At 44.0% G+C, this 16,473-nt stretch overlaps 2 protein-coding genes across 2 annotated transcripts; one reads left to right on the plus strand and one right to left on the minus strand.

Annotated features, from left to right (window-relative positions):
* The first annotated feature begins 274 nt into the window (after positions 1–274).
* On the plus strand, positions 275–6,473 carry EXOSC9 (exosome component 9). Its single transcript, XM_057405148.1, has 12 exons — positions 275–385; positions 537–631; positions 1,252–1,371; positions 1,557–1,659; positions 2,208–2,345; positions 2,800–2,882; positions 3,155–3,287; positions 3,708–3,796; positions 3,994–4,140; positions 4,504–4,700; positions 5,627–5,705; positions 6,213–6,473. Exons 1-12 carry the CDS (start codon positions 320–322, stop codon positions 6,292–6,294), a joined length of 1,332 nt encoding a protein of 443 aa, XP_057261131.1. The 5' UTR covers positions 275–319; the 3' UTR covers positions 6,295–6,473.
* Positions 6,474–10,845: 4,372 nt separating this feature from the next.
* Positions 10,846–16,369, minus strand: CCNA2 (cyclin A2). Its single transcript, XM_057405149.1, has 8 exons — positions 16,209–16,369; positions 15,860–16,091; positions 15,396–15,511; positions 14,825–15,048; positions 14,076–14,280; positions 13,133–13,246; positions 12,522–12,655; positions 10,846–12,076 (listed from the first exon to the last, which is right to left on the minus strand). The coding sequence occupies exons 1-8, from the start codon at positions 16,338–16,340 to the stop codon at positions 12,025–12,027; spliced, it is 1,209 nt and encodes a 402-aa protein (XP_057261132.1). The 5' UTR covers positions 16,341–16,369; the 3' UTR covers positions 10,846–12,024.
* Between the last annotated feature and the right edge of the window lie 104 nt (positions 16,370–16,473).

Raw genomic sequence — 16,473 nt, forward strand, 5'->3', positions numbered from 1 at the left:
GGTTGCGTTTGTTAATTTCGGGCAGTTTCCATGATGACCGCACTTCGGCACGACCCCTCACGGCCGAAGGACGTGCGAAAATCCCCGATTCCAGCCCGCGTTCTGGGCAGCCAGCCTTCGGACCGCGGGCCACCTAAGGGTGGCCCCTAAGATGCAGCAGGAGACCCCTGTGCCCACCGTTCCGGGGACTGCCAAGTTCAACGGCGGGCGCCCCGGGCCGGAAGGGGAAGGCGGGCGGGTACTCGTGTACCTCACGCACCGCCCATCGCGGCCGCCGCGCGGTGATGACGGAAGCGCGTCGCGCCACCCGAGGTCCGCCATGAAGCCGTCGCCCGTCTCCAACTGCGAGCGGCGCTTCCTTCTGCGCGCCATCGAGGAGGGGAAGGTGCGGTCCCGGCCTCCCCTTCCCCCAGCCCCTGCAGCGGCCCCGGCCTCCCCTTCCCCATCCCGCGGAGGGCTGGCGCTGCTCCTCCGGCCCCTCGAACCGCAGGGGGATGGCGTGTTAACCTGGTGTGTGTGTGTCTCTGGGCCCGCAGCGCCTGGACGGGCGGCAGTGCTATGACTACCGGAACGTGCGCATCTCCTTCGGCACCGAATATGGCTGCTGCATCGTGGAGCTGGGCAAGACCAGGTTGTGAGCGGGGCTGCGGGCGGGCACAGCGTACCGCCTGAGGGAGGGAAAGGCATTTGGGCGTTGTGTTTCCGAACGTGTGGAGGCAAAACCTCCGTGGCGTTCAGTGTGAGGTGTCCGAAAGCCTGCCGAGAGAGATCACAGCAAACAAAGCTTAAAGGCCATAGAGGAGAGGGGGAAGGGGAAGGAAGAGGGAAGGGATGGGGTTTCTGTGATGACTGTAGATTAAAAATAGTGTATATAAGACAAAATTATAATTTTTCATCTCTTTAGTTGCTGGTTTCATGTTATGTATTCTGCGAATCAAACTGCCTTTTTTTATATGTGGGGAAGTGGAATACATGCGCTTACATAAGCGTTTAGGTATAGGTTGTCATGTGTTTGAGTTTATTTTTAATCCTCAGAGACAGTAAAATGTTCGGATTCCTGCATTTCCTGCTGTGAGTTACTGACCAAAGTTTAAATACGTATGACAGGCGTTAAACAAGAAACTGACAGGAGTGAGAAATACAAACTAAAACCCTAACTGCATGCTTTCTCAAAGTATATAGTTTGTTTCTAGTGATAGGGTTTTTTTTCCAGCTAACTTCTGTGACTTAGCGGTTTGTTTACTTTTGCAGGGTTCTTGCACAAGTATCATGTGAACTTGTTCCCCCCAAGCCAAGTAGGCCGACAGAAGGTATACTTTTTGTTAATCTTGAGCTCTCACCAATGGCTGCACCTGGTCTTGAGCCTGGCAGGTATGTAGCTGTCTTAAAGAGACTAGGCAGGTGTGACAGAAGAGCCACTGGCATGGTTGCCCATGGCAAGGGGGTTGGAACTAGATGATCGTAAGGTCCTTTCCAACTAACTATTCTATGATTCTATGATACAAGGAAGTATAGAGTGTAATCATACTCGGTTGGGGTTAATTTTGTTTTGACAGGCAGTCTGACTTACTGGTGAAACTAAACAGACAAATAGAGCGATGCCTGAGAAATTCCAGATGTATAGATACTGAATCTCTCTGCGTTGTTGCTGGTGAAAAGGTATGAAAACCCATGAATTTCAAGTGGGTTTAAACTAAAAGGTGCATATACTCTTTTTTTTTTAGATGGTCCTTGTTTTGGAAGATAGAAATTCCTATTGTAGATTAATGTGAAGATCCACATATCTGACTTTACAGGCATTTTCCACTTGCATGTCTACAGAGGCTTTCTGAAGTAGTTGGGACCCTGCACACTCAAATATTTTCTTTGCAGAATGAAGTTTAACTTATGCTTAAGTGTTACGTATTTTGTCATAATTAAATCTGGCACACTGGTTATCTTGGAATATACTGAAATCATAGAATCATAGAATTGTTTGGGTTGCAAGGGACCTTAAAGATCATCCAGTTCCAACCCCCCTGCCATGGGCAGGGATGCCTCACACTAGACCAGTTTCCTCAGATCTTCCATCTTCTTAAGCAAAGACCTGAAGAACATGTGATGGTGGTTCTTATGGTTCAGAAAATGAAATTGTTTGGAAAAAAACAGTAACTTCTGTAGAATCCTGTCACACACGACCAACCAGTTACGTATGGGTTTCTTCTCAGGTTTGGCAAATCCGCCTGGACATGCACCTGTTAAATCATGACGGTAACATTATTGATGCTGCCAGCATAGCAGGGATTGTAGCTCTGTGTCATTTTCGCAGACCAGATGTGTCTGTGCAAGGAGAGGAAGTAACTGTGGTAAGTTATACTGGTTTACATGTGGCATCTCGGGCAGCTCTTCGTTTCTAAAGGGGAGAATTAGATGTTTGGGTAAGCAGATAAACTCCAAGGTACTTAAGTTTTAGGATAGATATGTTGCTATTCCAGATTTGTAAGGGTAGTGAGGAAGCCTGCTGAATACAGAATTTTAGCAATATCAGTTTATGGGAATATTAATTGTAAAAAATCAAGTATTTACAGTTATTTCAACCAGGTATAAGATGATGAAGATGCTGTATTTACCTGCGTGGGTAGTAAAGGGCAAGAATTGCACAAAAAGCATAGAAAGAATTTTTGAAATATTTTGATGACAAAACATTTGTTAGTATTTGTTTGTTTTTTCTTATTTTTTAAAACGTCTTTGTACAGTATGTGATTTGAAAATTAGGTGTGTTTTATAAGTAATTGTCTTCTGGGCAAACTCTTTTTAAAGTATACTCCTGAGGAACGTGATCCTGTCCCCTTGAGTATCCACCACATGCCTATTTGTGTCAGCTTTGCCTTCTTCCAGCAAGGGTAAGATTTTTCAGTCTTTTGATAGAAACAACTTATTCTGCAGAATTGAATTTTAAACATAGAAGAGTCCTAAAAATATTTCTATTGACAAGCCAGTTTCTTAAAACACTTTCTGAAGTGATAGACACGACATAGGAATTTTTTTTTTGAGGGGTGAGGGGGTATACCTATAATTTCTAATACATAAACCAATTCCTTTGTTTAATTGTTTTAAGGGTAGTAATTCGCCTCAAGCTTTTACTGTTGCCCTATCTTTAAAAACTCGATTATAGGACCTATTTATTAGTGGATCCAAGTGAACGTGAGGAACGTGTAATGGATGGTCTCCTTGTAATTGCCATGAATAAACATCAAGAAATTTGTACCATCGACTCTAGTGGAGGGATTGTGCTAGTAAAGAATCAGGTAAATCTTTGCCTTAGCCAGTCTCTCTTGTATATAAACTAGTTCCTGTGCTGTAATCTTGATATTGAAGTATCCTTGACATTTGGAAGCTAAGAAATCAATTACCTCTCTGATTCAATTGGAAAAAATTACAGATTTTTAGTCCTAGTAGAAGAGCATAGTACTATGTATCATGCAGATTGTTGGGTCAGATTTTTTTCCCCTGTGGGAGTCTGTAAATCAATTCAGACTGCACTCTCATGAATAGATGGAGGCTGTTATGTTAACCTTCTGCATCAACTCATAGTATATCCAAGTCCCTCCTACTAGGATGCTGTCTTTTATTTCAAGTGTTTGTGACTCCTATGATGTTCTACAGTTTTAGTTAAAAAACATCTTGCTTTCATGATAGTAAACTGTTGTTATATGTATAACAAACAGGTTCTGAGATGCAGTAAAATAACAGCTGTTAAGGTTGCAGAAATAACAGAACTCATTCAAAAAGCATTGGAGAATGACCAGAAAGTTAGGTGAGTGTTTTGGGAAGGAAGGGAAATGGGTGTTTTTTTAAGAAACATACTAAAAAGTCAGCCTGTAGTTTGAGCATCTAATTGCTTTCACTTGTATTTGTTTTAAATAGCAAGTGTATATTTGAGCTTGAAAAGAGAAAGCATTTTTAAGTGTGCAGCATCCTGAAAAAAATTAATGTCTTTGACTGAATGACTAGGAAAGAAGGTGGCAAGTTTGGCTTTGCAGAATCTATACCGAATCAAAAGATCACTGCCTTCAAAATGGAGAGTGCTGCTGTGGATACTAACAATGTGGAAGAACAAGCAGAAGAAATCATCACTAAAGCTGACCCTCCTTCAGAAGTGTATCTTTTCTGTTGTATTATTCAGGGGGAAGCCAGGCTTCCTGTCCCCTGCATTAGCACTAGAAACTAAACACACATCCAAGATTCCTCGGGGCTTAGGCAGCCTAAGAGGAAACATCAACAGCACACTGGGTTTGGTTCTAATTCCTTGTAGTTAGCTTCATTCCTAGCCTAAAATGCAACACTAAGGTCTGAAGTGATCAGTTGTTACAGTAGCTGGAGAAGTTGTACTCTCTCTCACCTCTCCTTTAAGGATGTTCTGCCCTGGGGAGAAAAGATACAGCTTGAAAAAAAACAAGTGGTTTACTCTCAGAGTTTGTCAAGTTTACCAGCAAACACAGAGATTTTTCTTAACTAGTTCAGTTTTGCCAATCCAGTATTGTACACACCTGGGACAGCCCAAATTGGGGAAGGAATAGAGAACTCCTGGGGTGACTTTGAAGAATCGGAGAGGGAAGAAGCAGCAGAAGAGGAAGGTGAAGGTGATGGTGATGCTACTGCCTTTGAATGCCAGAAAATGGAAACCGAGGATACAAGTATGATGGAGGAAACTAAGACGGGTAAGTGTTTATCTTGTTATCACATGTGCTTCTTATATCATTTTATTAACAGTCTAGGATTAAAATGTGAAAGAAGTCCTTAGTAAGGAAGGAGAACCATTGTAGCCACTTTCCACCTGTGTTACACACATCTGCTACTCTCACTTCACCAGGTCACTTGTTTTCTTCAAAGTAAATACTGATTTCTGTAGTATATGGAAGGCTCCAAATTAAACAGTAACCACTCTGAATGTTTCTTGAAAAATGCTTGTCGTGGTTTAAGCCCAGCCGGTAGCTCAGAACCATGCAGCCACTCGCTCACTCCCCATCTTTATCCCTCCCAGCTTCCTGAGGGATGGGAGAGGAGAATCAAATGAATGCAAACCCCACGGGTTGAGATAAGAACAGTCCAACGATTGAAGTATAATATAAAACTACTACTACTACCACTAATAATAAGGGAAGTACCAAGGGGAGAGAATATAGAACTAAAAGGGGAAAATGAAAAGAAACCCCTCAACACAAGTGATGCACAATGCAGTTGTTCACCACCTGCTGACCAATACCCAGCCTAATGTGAGCAGTGATCTGGGCCTTCCAGGTAACGCCCCCAGTTTATATACTGGGCAGGAATACCCCTTTGGCTAGTCTGCATCAGGTGTTCTGTCTCTGCTTCCTCCCGGCTTCCCATGCCCCTCTTCATTGGCAGAGCATGAGACTGAAAAGTCCTTGATCAAGGTAAGCATTACTTAGTAACAGCCAAAACAGCAGTGTGTTATCAGCATTGTTCTCAGACTAAAGCCAAAACACAGCACTGCACCAGCTACTAAAAAGGAGAAAAACAACTGTTACAGCTGAACCCAGGACAGTGCTCTTCCTAGTTATTTGTTACAGAAGTTGTTTGTACAAAAATGATCACAGGTTTGTGGTTGGTTGATTTGTTTTAGATGAACCTATTCTGTTGTCGGACAGTGAAGAGGAAGAAGTTGTCATTCTACAACCACAGGAACTACCAAAGAAAACAAGGTAACCATTATTTGAAATTAGGAGGGGAAAAAGGTTCATAAGGAGTATTTTCAGGTAGCATAGGATTTGGCAAGGCCAAGGAAGGTTTCAGTTGATCAAGGGGACTACAAAGATAACAGAGAGTGAGGAATTCTAAATCTAGGCTAGTTTGCTCCTGTCCCAGGAAGGCAGTCATCTTCATCCTGTCTGCCCTGCAGCCAGATGAAATGCTTATATGACTAATGGCTCCAAAGGGAGCGAGAGCAGGATTTGCAGGAGCTGCTCCATAGAGGATATCCTGCAGATATCCTACTACCTCTTAAATTAATTTTAATCTTGTACTGCATCTTCAATTTTATGTCTCAGAAGTGAGATAGATTACAGTAGCTCTGCACTAGCCATGGAAACCCTTGTTGTGTTTTGCACTGAGCATGGTGGATGGTTGCCTGTTACAGGCGATCAGCCTGTGTTTTCTTGAAGTAAAACCATTCAGTACACTTCTATGATAAAAGTGTTGTTTCCTCGTAGAGCACAGACCAACCTGAAAAAAGGAAGTACAAGTAAGAAAGCATTTATCAAAAGGAGAAAAAAGAAGAGAGCTGCTCATTAGAGCCATCATCCTTCCTTCAGAAGTGCTGTATAATTCGTAATTTGGTCTGTTGTTACTGAACTTAGTTCTGTAGATAATTCTACATCCTCCCAACCCATATCTAGTTCTGCTTTTATGTATATGTTATAAAATTGTACACACCTTTAAATACATAAATAAAAAGCATGAAAGTGAAATTCCGTAGTTACCACACAGCTACACCAGTAAACTTGCTCATTTGAGATCTACAACGTGAACGGCAGAGGTAAGATGTGTTGCTATTCTTAACAAAGCTGCCTGTGCCATTACTGGAGTGAGCTGCACCCGGTCACAGTTCAGGTGGTAAAAAGGAATTATGGCTTTGGTTTAATGCCAGGAAAAAGCTTTTTATTTTTTATTATTTTTTTTAGTTCACCCACTGCTCTTGGGATTGGTAAACAAGCAGTCATTTGTGACACATTTTGCAGATTGGCAAACTCATTCATGCTAACACCAAATTTTCATCCTGTGTTTTTCTTGGCAGATAGAAACAGAAAAAAACTCCACTGCTTCTGTTTGCCTTTCATTTCTCATTTCTTTCCTCCTGATCGCTTGCCATCTCCTTGTCAGGATTGAGGTCTGGAATTGGAGCAGAAGTCCATCCCCATTTCAAGAGATTTCCGTTTCTTACTACTTCTTCCTCTGGTTCTGTTTTTACCACAAAATTGGCTCCCACTAACATCCAAAGTGATCTCCGTTCTCCCCAGGTTTGAAAAGGATACACAAAGTTAGACCTATTTCAGAGTCAATTTGGACGTCTTGTCACATCCCTCTTGACAATTCGCCATGACCATGGGGCTTTCTTCATCCTACTCTAGTGCTCCCATGCTTCTGACTTAGCTCTCTCGATGGCAAAAGGGCCAGCGGGAGGGCCTGAGGCCATTTCAAATTACTTTCCTCACCTATTTTACTAATCTGCCTTTTCAAAGGTTGGTTCATTCTTTTGACTTTTCCACTCCATTGCAGCCTCCGAGGCGTATGGAAGTTCCAAGTCATTTCCAGCCTTTTACTAATGCCCTCTAATAACCACTTCTGCAATCACATGTGGACTTCTAGCCCAAGATATTCCGATAGGCACCCCAATTCCTGGGAGAAGTTCCTGCAACAGCCACTTAAGGACTTCTTTCGCTTGATTACTCCGACAGGGAAAGACTTCTGGCCACCCTGCAAAAGTGTCAACCCTGACCAAAATGGACCCATCCCCATTTTGCCGAGGTACTTGTGAAAAATCTACTTGCCGAGAGCCTCCTGGTTCCGTTCCCGATTTCAGGATTCCCTTTTGAAACGTTGTCTTTACAAGCAGAATGGTTTTCGAACCTGTTGCACGGTTTGCAGATGCCACTTTTGCTCTTTCTAGCATTTGGCCTGATCCCGCGTGTCTCTTTGAAAGGGCCGCTCGTGCTTCTGCTCCGCAGGGACATTCTTTCTGGTTTGTCTGTATGCTTTCCCTCCTTCTAAGCGCTGGGATTACTACTTGGGCGTGCGAGGCTCCCAGCAAGGTGGCACGCGCGCGCCCCTTGTGCGGACCTGCCCCTCCTCCTGCAACTGCCCACCCGCAACCCCCTCCCCGAAGAAAAAGGGGGCCGCTCCCGGTGCCTGGCAAAAGGCTCCAGCAGCCGGGAGCGCCAGGAGGTCTCCGGTTCCAATTTTCAAGTTTCTAATGCTCCCCACCTTGGACTTGGAGGCAGCATGCCTCAGGTTATTTCTCCTCCTTTACCACCTAAGAGGGAAACGAGTTGTCTAGGTGCCATCACCCATCATCGTCTGCGCTAAGTGGCCTGGGCTGCGCAGTGCAGATTTCTTTGCAGCTAAGAAGCATTCCTCTTTTGGGAATGCATGCCTCAGTCAACTTGAGGTCGTTCCTAAGGCCCCTACGCAAACAGCCATATTTCAAAGCAGCAGCTAAAGGAGGACTACTAGCCTGGATCACCACATCAGTGCAATTACAATTAGATACCTCTTCACACCTACAGGGCATTCACTTTTCCTTTTCTTGCCACAAACTACTACTCTCCATTTGGCCAGGTTGCAAAGTCATTCCATCCCAAATACAACACCAAGGTGCCTTAGCCATGGACTGAAATGGAGATAACATGGCCATAATCAACCACAGAGCCCCACTTTGCCTCGCTGTTTTCTATCAGACTTCCCTCATTACATTTCCATTCCATGATCATTCAACTCACATTTTTCTTTTTTCATCATAGCAACACCATCCCACGCTCTTAGATCTCCCTAGTTTGGTTAAAAAAATAATTTAACAGTTCCTCACAGGCAGCCCGGCTACCTGGGCATTTCCACTCTTTCCGAACGGTTCCCTTTTGTCATTGCCATGCAGCCACAGGGTTTTGGTCTTGAGCTGTGCTTTCATTTTTTCTTAAAATTGTCAGATTCGTAGTTAAAATTCCCCATGGGATTGATAGCTATTGTCAGCCCTTGGAAGCATTTCATACTTCGGAGTGTTCTTCAAGGTGCAAATGGCATGCCATGGCTAAGTCCTAAATGCCCATGCCATGTCACTCCGTATCTTAGCTTTCACTGCTTCGTATTACAAAAAACAAAGCAAAAACAACAACAAAAAAAAACCAACAAATGCATGTACTTAACAAAATAACATCAAACTTCCACAAAGTCTTCATAGAGAAGCAAATCATACTTCAGCAATGGAGTTTCTTAGAAAATTTAATTAAATATTACATGCAACAGACAAGAATGCTTCTTGAGCTCTATTCAAAGAATTCTGCCCTGGATGTTAGTTGTGCAAACCAAAGAGACAAGGAAGTTTCCAACATACGTGACTCTTGTTCAAAAAGCAAGTCTAGCTGGGAATGTGCATGTATTTACAAGAGCCAAGTGGGCCTATTTCACATGTGACCATAGCATTTCATGACATAGAAACATGCGCTGAGTCACTGTTGCGGATGTTACATTCCCTAAATCAGGTTTAGAATGTAATGTTAAAAAATAAAAAAGAATGCTTCCTGGCCAAGTAGAGCTTTATTCCAGTTGTGCTCTTCCAGAAAGGAATAAAACTAGAAAGCCCTGTTCCTCCGAGAGTTAAACCAGAACTAAATCCCTGCGTCTTCCTCATGTTGGTTCTTCCAACCCAAAGTTGCTGTTGGGAGTATAGGAATGAGGGAAGGTTCAGTTTCTTGTTACTTCTGCAGTGCCATGAGACCTTAAACTTCTTTGTACTGCTGTTTCTCTTTACATACAACATCTTATACCCTTCATTGCTTAGAGGCTTTACACTGAAGGGAGTAGGAGGAGTTAAACTGGATAAGTGAAACAGTAGTACAGTACAACCTGGGGTATTTTATTGAAAGTAAGAGCAAGAGCTAGAATCAGCCTATATTAACTTCAGAAAATTACAGGGTGGGAGAGGATGGTGCTTGGTGCAGCTGCAAGAGATGTCAGTAACGAGGGGGGCAGAGGCACTAGCCCATGTCTGAAGCCTTGTTTTAGGCTGAAGTCTTGGTATACCTGAAAACAGACCTCAGAAGCAAGAGAGAACATTTCTTTGGGCTATGGAAACAGTAACAGAACAGCTTCCATTGAAAATGGAGCAAGGAGGCATTTCATTAAGCAGTAATAAATACAATAAAACCACTTAGGTCCTGCCATTTAAGTAGTGTTACTGCTCTTTTCTGGGGAAAAGAATTGATTAGCTTCCTATAAATTACTCCTCTTCCAATGTTCATATTTGTCAGTGGTCGTGGAAAGTTTCCAGTAATATGCCACAAAAAAAAGGAGGGGAAGGCAGAACCCAGTGGTTTCCCATGAAGAGTGCTGTGCTCTGTCATCTTCAAAGCATAATGGGCAGTCAGTATTCTGAGTTGCCCTTCCAAGTTCACAAACTGTGGCAAGCACATTCCTGCATATACAGACTCCCTCTCCTGCAAGGTTACAGCATTTCTAACACCGAGCACCACACAGGATCTACTGCACGTTTTTCTCCCAACTAGTTTTATCCTTTCAGTGGTAATGTACTGAAATTAAACTGAAAGGCTATTGGAAAACGTGATAGACCAACGAAACATGTTCATTAAACATTAGAACATTCTAAAAGTCAAAGTGCATCCTTAAAATCTCAGGCTGGCCAAAAAAGGCAGTTTCTGCTGCATTCTTTTATTAGGACCAGGAAAGCTACCACCACTTGGGTCAATTTTGTAATAGAGGTGGTTTGTGGAGGGCTTAGACTGCAGCACAGGGGTAGGGGCAGAACAGCAAATTTTTAGTTCTCAAGTCGAGATGTGCATGTTGTCTCACTGTAACACGTGCTTCTCAGCTTTGACAGAGAAATTACGATTAATGTTTCTTTTCAATAGCCCGCACCATAACAGCTGTTCAACAACTGTGAAGAGTTTATCCCAGCACCTGCTGGGTGTCCAGACAGTGTAGAATCAACTTCAAGTTGAAGGGGTACAGGTTTCACAGGGCAGCCCCTGACAAAAAACTTTAAAAATAAATGCCAGTTTTAAGATGGTAGCATTACCCCTCACTGGTTTTAAGGTATTGGCAAGACCATTAACATCAGATGTAAAAAAAGGTTTATTAGCAAACCTGGAAGTGGCTCAGTTAACCCACTTACATGTACTCACTGCTTTATACACAAAGAACAGCACGTACAGGGCAGCACCACTCCATTTACATGGGCTGAAGGTGAACATCCACTCAATCTAATGCCAATTAGATGCTAGTTTGCTCCTGTAGCAGTTCCAGAACTAAGGAAAAGTAAGACCAGTTGGCCTACATTTTTGCTGCATGCCACAGGGGAACATTCCTTTCCAAGCAAGAGAAGTGTACAGAATTGGTACCATTCCATACACAGCCCATCCACACCAGAAAACATTCCCTCCTCTTGAGGGCATGGAGCAGTATTTCAACCTCATGCAGTTTAACCCCTCCACTGCCCCTAAAGAGGCACTCAGTAAGCAGACCAATGACTAATTTTAATAGATATTAATGGGCTTTCAAGACAGCTAACACAGCAGTGAGAATTCCATGAGTTTAAATTACTATTAGTTTTACAGTTTGACTCAAAAAAATACCTATTATAAGACCATTTTCTACTGGAAGAAAGAAGTATGACCTGATGTAGCAGTTCTAGCTGTGCAGTCCCCTCCAGCAAAGCATTCAAACTTTCACCTGATGGAAATCTGACATTACATTGCACAGCAATAAATACTTCCAGTGGCTGGCACATCCTAAAGTGTCTCACCAGAGTCGATTCCGGCAATGTTTTCTCCTCATAGGTATACAGTTTCTTCCAGTATTACAGCCATTAAACCACGTTTTGGACCCTATACTAAGTCTCAGTTTAAACTAGACACTATACAAAAAAAGCTACAAATACTGCTGTGGAGTCCAAGTCATTCGTACTTGGAATGAGGCAAAGCCCTACTATTATAATGCACTGCTAATGTTAATGTTTAGTCTATAATTACATAAGCTGTCTCAGACTTCACTTGATCAGACTTTGCATGGTTAATTATGTGCATGAAGAGAACATTTGTATAAAACCCCAGCTAAATATTTTAACAAGATTGCATGTACAAAAGATTTACATTAAAAACATGTAAAGCGAACTTTAGTTAAGCTCATGAAAACCTGTATTAATATTCCAAGTGATCACATCTGCAATTTTGAGCCATGTTTAAAACTGTACATTATTTTCTTGTAATATACATAGTAAGAACAGTCTCTTGTTTATTACAATACGTTTAGTGTCTCTGGGGGGTCAATAAGCGATACTCCATGGTACCTAGAGAGGGGGAAAAGAAAGATGCAGGATGTCATCTTGCTCAAGTGCTCTCTGACACAAAACAGCTAAGTACTGCAGCAAAGCACATTGCTCACAAGGCAGGAAACATTTGGGGCTTGTCAGCTGCAATGCTGCCACAGGTTTTTAGGTGCATTGGGCACCATTTCCTGCCTACCAACTGTGGGAACATAAGAAAATTGCTCCAGTTTCTACCTGACAATTTGGGTAGTGATAGCAGCCCTGGTGAACACCAAGTACTGCTCAACAGAACACTGCAAAAACCTGAGGAGTCTTGTCACCATCTTGCTGACATAGTAGATTTGGTTAGTTGAATCTCAAGACTCAAGATACACCCAACCCCTCTCCTCCCCCCCATTAAGCAGTTATGTGCTAGGATAACTTGGGTATACATACCAACTCAACACGCATCTCTACAGATACTCACTTTGTACCCTTGTACTTTTCCCTTATGGACTGTTGTGTGTGCTGTGCTGCTTTGAGGTAGGTCTTGTGTAGGTCCAGGAGGCAAGGCTTGATGTCCTCAAGGGAGTAGCCCGTTACTTTGCACAAGGATTCAGGCTGATGGAAAAAGGAACCTTTTAATGATTCTGCTCACTTACACCAACAGCCACTGATGAAGATTTTAGCTTGCTTGTGAAACTGTTGTTCCAGAGCACTGTTTTCTGAAGCACTAAGTAGTTTAATACTCATCAGATTTTTAGCAGTTCATGTAGACTTATAGTAATCCTGAAAACTATCATACTGTAAACAAGTATTCCTTGCCTCCAGTGCTTCAGCTTTATAACCACCCACTTCCTCATCACAAGCAAGCTGCTTACAGCTTTGAGAATGATCGACAGAATGGAGTGCATCAGTAGATGTCTCTTCCAAGGGGTGTATGTGCCTCCCATTTTTCAATTACCACAAATAACAATCCATAATTAACAGCCAAAGAGTGCAGAGGGGCAGCGATTCCTGCAGCCCAAGCCTTTAGAACCTACGAATACACTAGACACACATAAAGTTGTGTGGAGGCTCGAGTTCAGTGTTACATACCCAAGTTTGTCCAGTGATAGTATAGCCTGCTAGATGAAACGCTGCAGCAGCAATAACTGATGGCAAGTATTTCAGGTAAGGATCAGCATCAATTAGACTCAGCTCCCCAAGGTACTGCAAGAGAAATGAGAGTAAGGGGAATCATCTGCTTCCAAAAGGAAGTAGAAGAGCCTTTAAATAGTTGCACTAGAACCCTCATTTAAGTTTCCAATCCTGCTATTAGATGGAGCACAGCTTTTACTAGTGTCCACTTACTTTCTCTTTTAGCATTGACTGTTGGCTACTGTCAAAAAGCATTCCCAACCTATATTTTTTCAATACCACATTTTATATGTAGAGGTATTTTTTAATCCAGAAGGCAGGTTGTAGTCAGGCCCGACCTTTACACAATGAGACAAAGGCTTCTATTTGGGAGCTCTGGTACCTGCCACACAATTAGGATTTAATATAACTGTAGCTAAAATGTTACCTGTGCTGTGCTTAAGAAACCAGCCTCTGGATTTAAAGCTCACTGCTTATTGAAGGGGAAACCAAAGCACAAGTCCTTTTTTGCCAAAGTGGATGAGTAGGTGTGGCAGCTTGAGATAAAGAGAGAAACATCTAGCAGTGAAACAAACCCCAAATTAAAGTTGAATCTCTGCCTGCTCTGATGTAAGTGGGCATGCTGGAGCTGGGCAAGTGTAAGCCTGTGACAGGAATGGAGCATTTCAAACAGTGCACGGTGATAGGAGCATTAATTTCCAGTGGTGTGGCACCACTGCTGGAGGAGCATGTATCAAACTGTACAAGCTCTCCAGAGCTTTCCCAGAGACTACACATTTAAAAGGAGGAGGCAGGGAAGCCTGGGCTGGAGAATCCTTCAGCATTTCTTTTCTACTGGGACTACGGAACAGAGCTTGTGAACTTTGTAGTCACACAGGTCAAGTTACTAATTCTTACTTACCATTGATAGGCTCTCCACTTTAGGATTTGTCTGCTCATGTAGGAAATACTGAGTGAGGAACTGGTTTATTGTTGGAGCTGCCAAGTCAAATGACAAAACCTTCAAAATTAAGTGCTCCATTCTTAGAACTTGCTTCTTGGTGTAGGTGTCATCTGTGATATAGACAAACTCTGCTACTTCAGGAGGGTAGATTTCTTCAAACTTCCTGCCAGGAGAAGTAGTTATGAGCAAATAATCAAATACTAGAAAGCTAGATAAGTAGCAACACTTAATGAAAGCCAGCATCCTACTTTGAATTCTGACCTGTGAAGTAGCTGGCCACTATTACTGAACGAGTTTGCTGCACTTGATTCTGTAGCTCTTGATTCTGTAGCTCTTGAATCAGCAGAATTACAGAACTACAATTGCTTAGTGCTAACATATCAGGCTATCCGGCACTCGGTTACAGAAATTCCAGAACAACCCATGAAACTAACATGCATAAGTAACTGTTCAGAAGCCTGCTGCTGCACCTAGAAATGATGAATCCTCACCTGAGGGCCGTCTACAAAGACACCCTAGAACCTTGCTTGCAAAGTTTCATATAAACTACCAAACTTTTAGGTTGACAACTCCCAATTTGTCTTCTAGTGTGAAGCTCTCCCGTGGCTATAGTATTTCTGATGCCTGTAGCCAGACATGCCATAGCCAAAGGATTCCATCTGTACAAGGCCAGGAGGTAGAATTTTAAATTCAGCAATCTCACTTACGATGCAAGCAGCATAGCCGCAGTACCCACAAGCTGAAGTTTTCCTCTCAAAACAGACATGGAAGAAAGAAACCTATCAATGTAATTTACAGCTAAGTGCAGGGTTTCATTCTGCAATTTGTATTCTTCTCCAACTTCCACCAGCCAGTCCACAAGAATGGCCCGCATGTTGTTTGTAATATCAGGTTGCTTCTTCATGTAACCCATCTTAGGCTTGCACTTCACCTGTAGGTTTAGAAGACAGGTAAGATTGAGTTTGGACTATGTGCTGGTAGGGGAGCAACTGTTTATTTACCACAATTTAAGCAGACCAGAAGTAAACAAGGATAAGATTAGGCTCAGTACCTTACATTTCCATAATCTGGCTTTCCAACTTCAGTTCATGGCACAATCAATCAACTTGATCACAAGAAACCAATCTCATATTCATACAAGTGGACACAGCAACTTATTCCTCCATTTCTAGCAAGTTCTAGTTTAGTCACTATAGTAGTGACTAATGTTTACATCCATTTCTCAGCCTCGAATCTCTCCCCCATAACCTGTACACAAATAAATAGAGAGCAGCTCACCTCCATTTCCCTAAGGTATGCATGGATATCGCTGATATAGTCTGGCATGTTATTAACATTTGTTTTTTTCTCTTCTGCTTCTGAGGTTATTGAAATATCCATAATACTTGGAGAATCTAAGCAGAAGATAAAAGCCATATTAAAAGGGGGCCCATAAGACCACTCTCTCACAGCAGAGGGAACTACCCTTTTGATTGAAAAATTGCTGTATTGTAACGGCATGCCCAAAGAAACAAAACTGGTTTCAGCAACCGGAAAGGGATCTTTTGGGTCGAACCAAACCAGTGTCTGTCCCCTACAGCCTCCAGTTTGCTCTGGAAACACCTCCCCGAGATCACACCTGGGTAGGAAACGCTCGCCCCCGAGCTGCCCGGGAAAAGGCCCTGCGGACCCGGGCGCTGCAACAGGGCTGCCGGAGCCTCGGGATGGGGGGGGGGGGGGGGGGGGGAATTGTTGGCACATACCGAAGCTCAGCTCCATGGCGTTGCCCAGGGGTGCCAGAGGCCGCCGCTCCCCGAGGGCGCAGACAGCCGCACGAAGACCCAGCGAGGCCTCCTCTTTTCGGGTCGCCGGGCTACCCCGTCGCCGCTGCTGCTGCTCCCCATCCGGCTCGTCCACATGGATGGCGAAGGGCTGCTGCCCACCGCCCGGCCGCCCCGCCGCCGCGCCATGGCTCTCGCAGCCGCGCCGCCCCGCCTGTGTGGAGAGCGGCCCATCAGCGCCGTAGAGGGCCCGGTCCGGCACTGACACCCTCCGCCGCCCCAGCCCATCTCACCCCTTACCGCGCTCGCCCACACCCGCTGCCCCACTCACCTGCGGCAGGAGCCCGGGCCGCTGCTGGGCGCTCCTCAGCAGCCCCAGCACCACGCGGGTGCCGCCGACGGGTGGCGGCGGCGCTTTGGCGCCTGGAGGAACGTTCTCCTGGTTCTCCTGCTCCGCCAACATGGCCGCGGGAGGGGCCGCCGGAGGAAGAGGGCGACCAGGAAAAACCAAAGCGGCCGCCGAGACTCGCGCTGAAGCGCCGCTCTCGCCGTTCAAGTAGCCCGCGACTATTGAATCAGCCAATCAGAGGGAGCGG

The sequence above is a fragment of the Pezoporus wallicus genome, unplaced genomic scaffold (assembly GCF_028554395.1).
Source record: "Pezoporus wallicus isolate ANWC-B61680 ecotype Strahan unplaced genomic scaffold, APGP_CSIRO_Pwel_v1 contig_6789, whole genome shotgun sequence".
Classification (NCBI taxonomy): Eukaryota; Metazoa; Chordata; class Aves; order Psittaciformes; family Psittacidae; genus Pezoporus; species Pezoporus wallicus.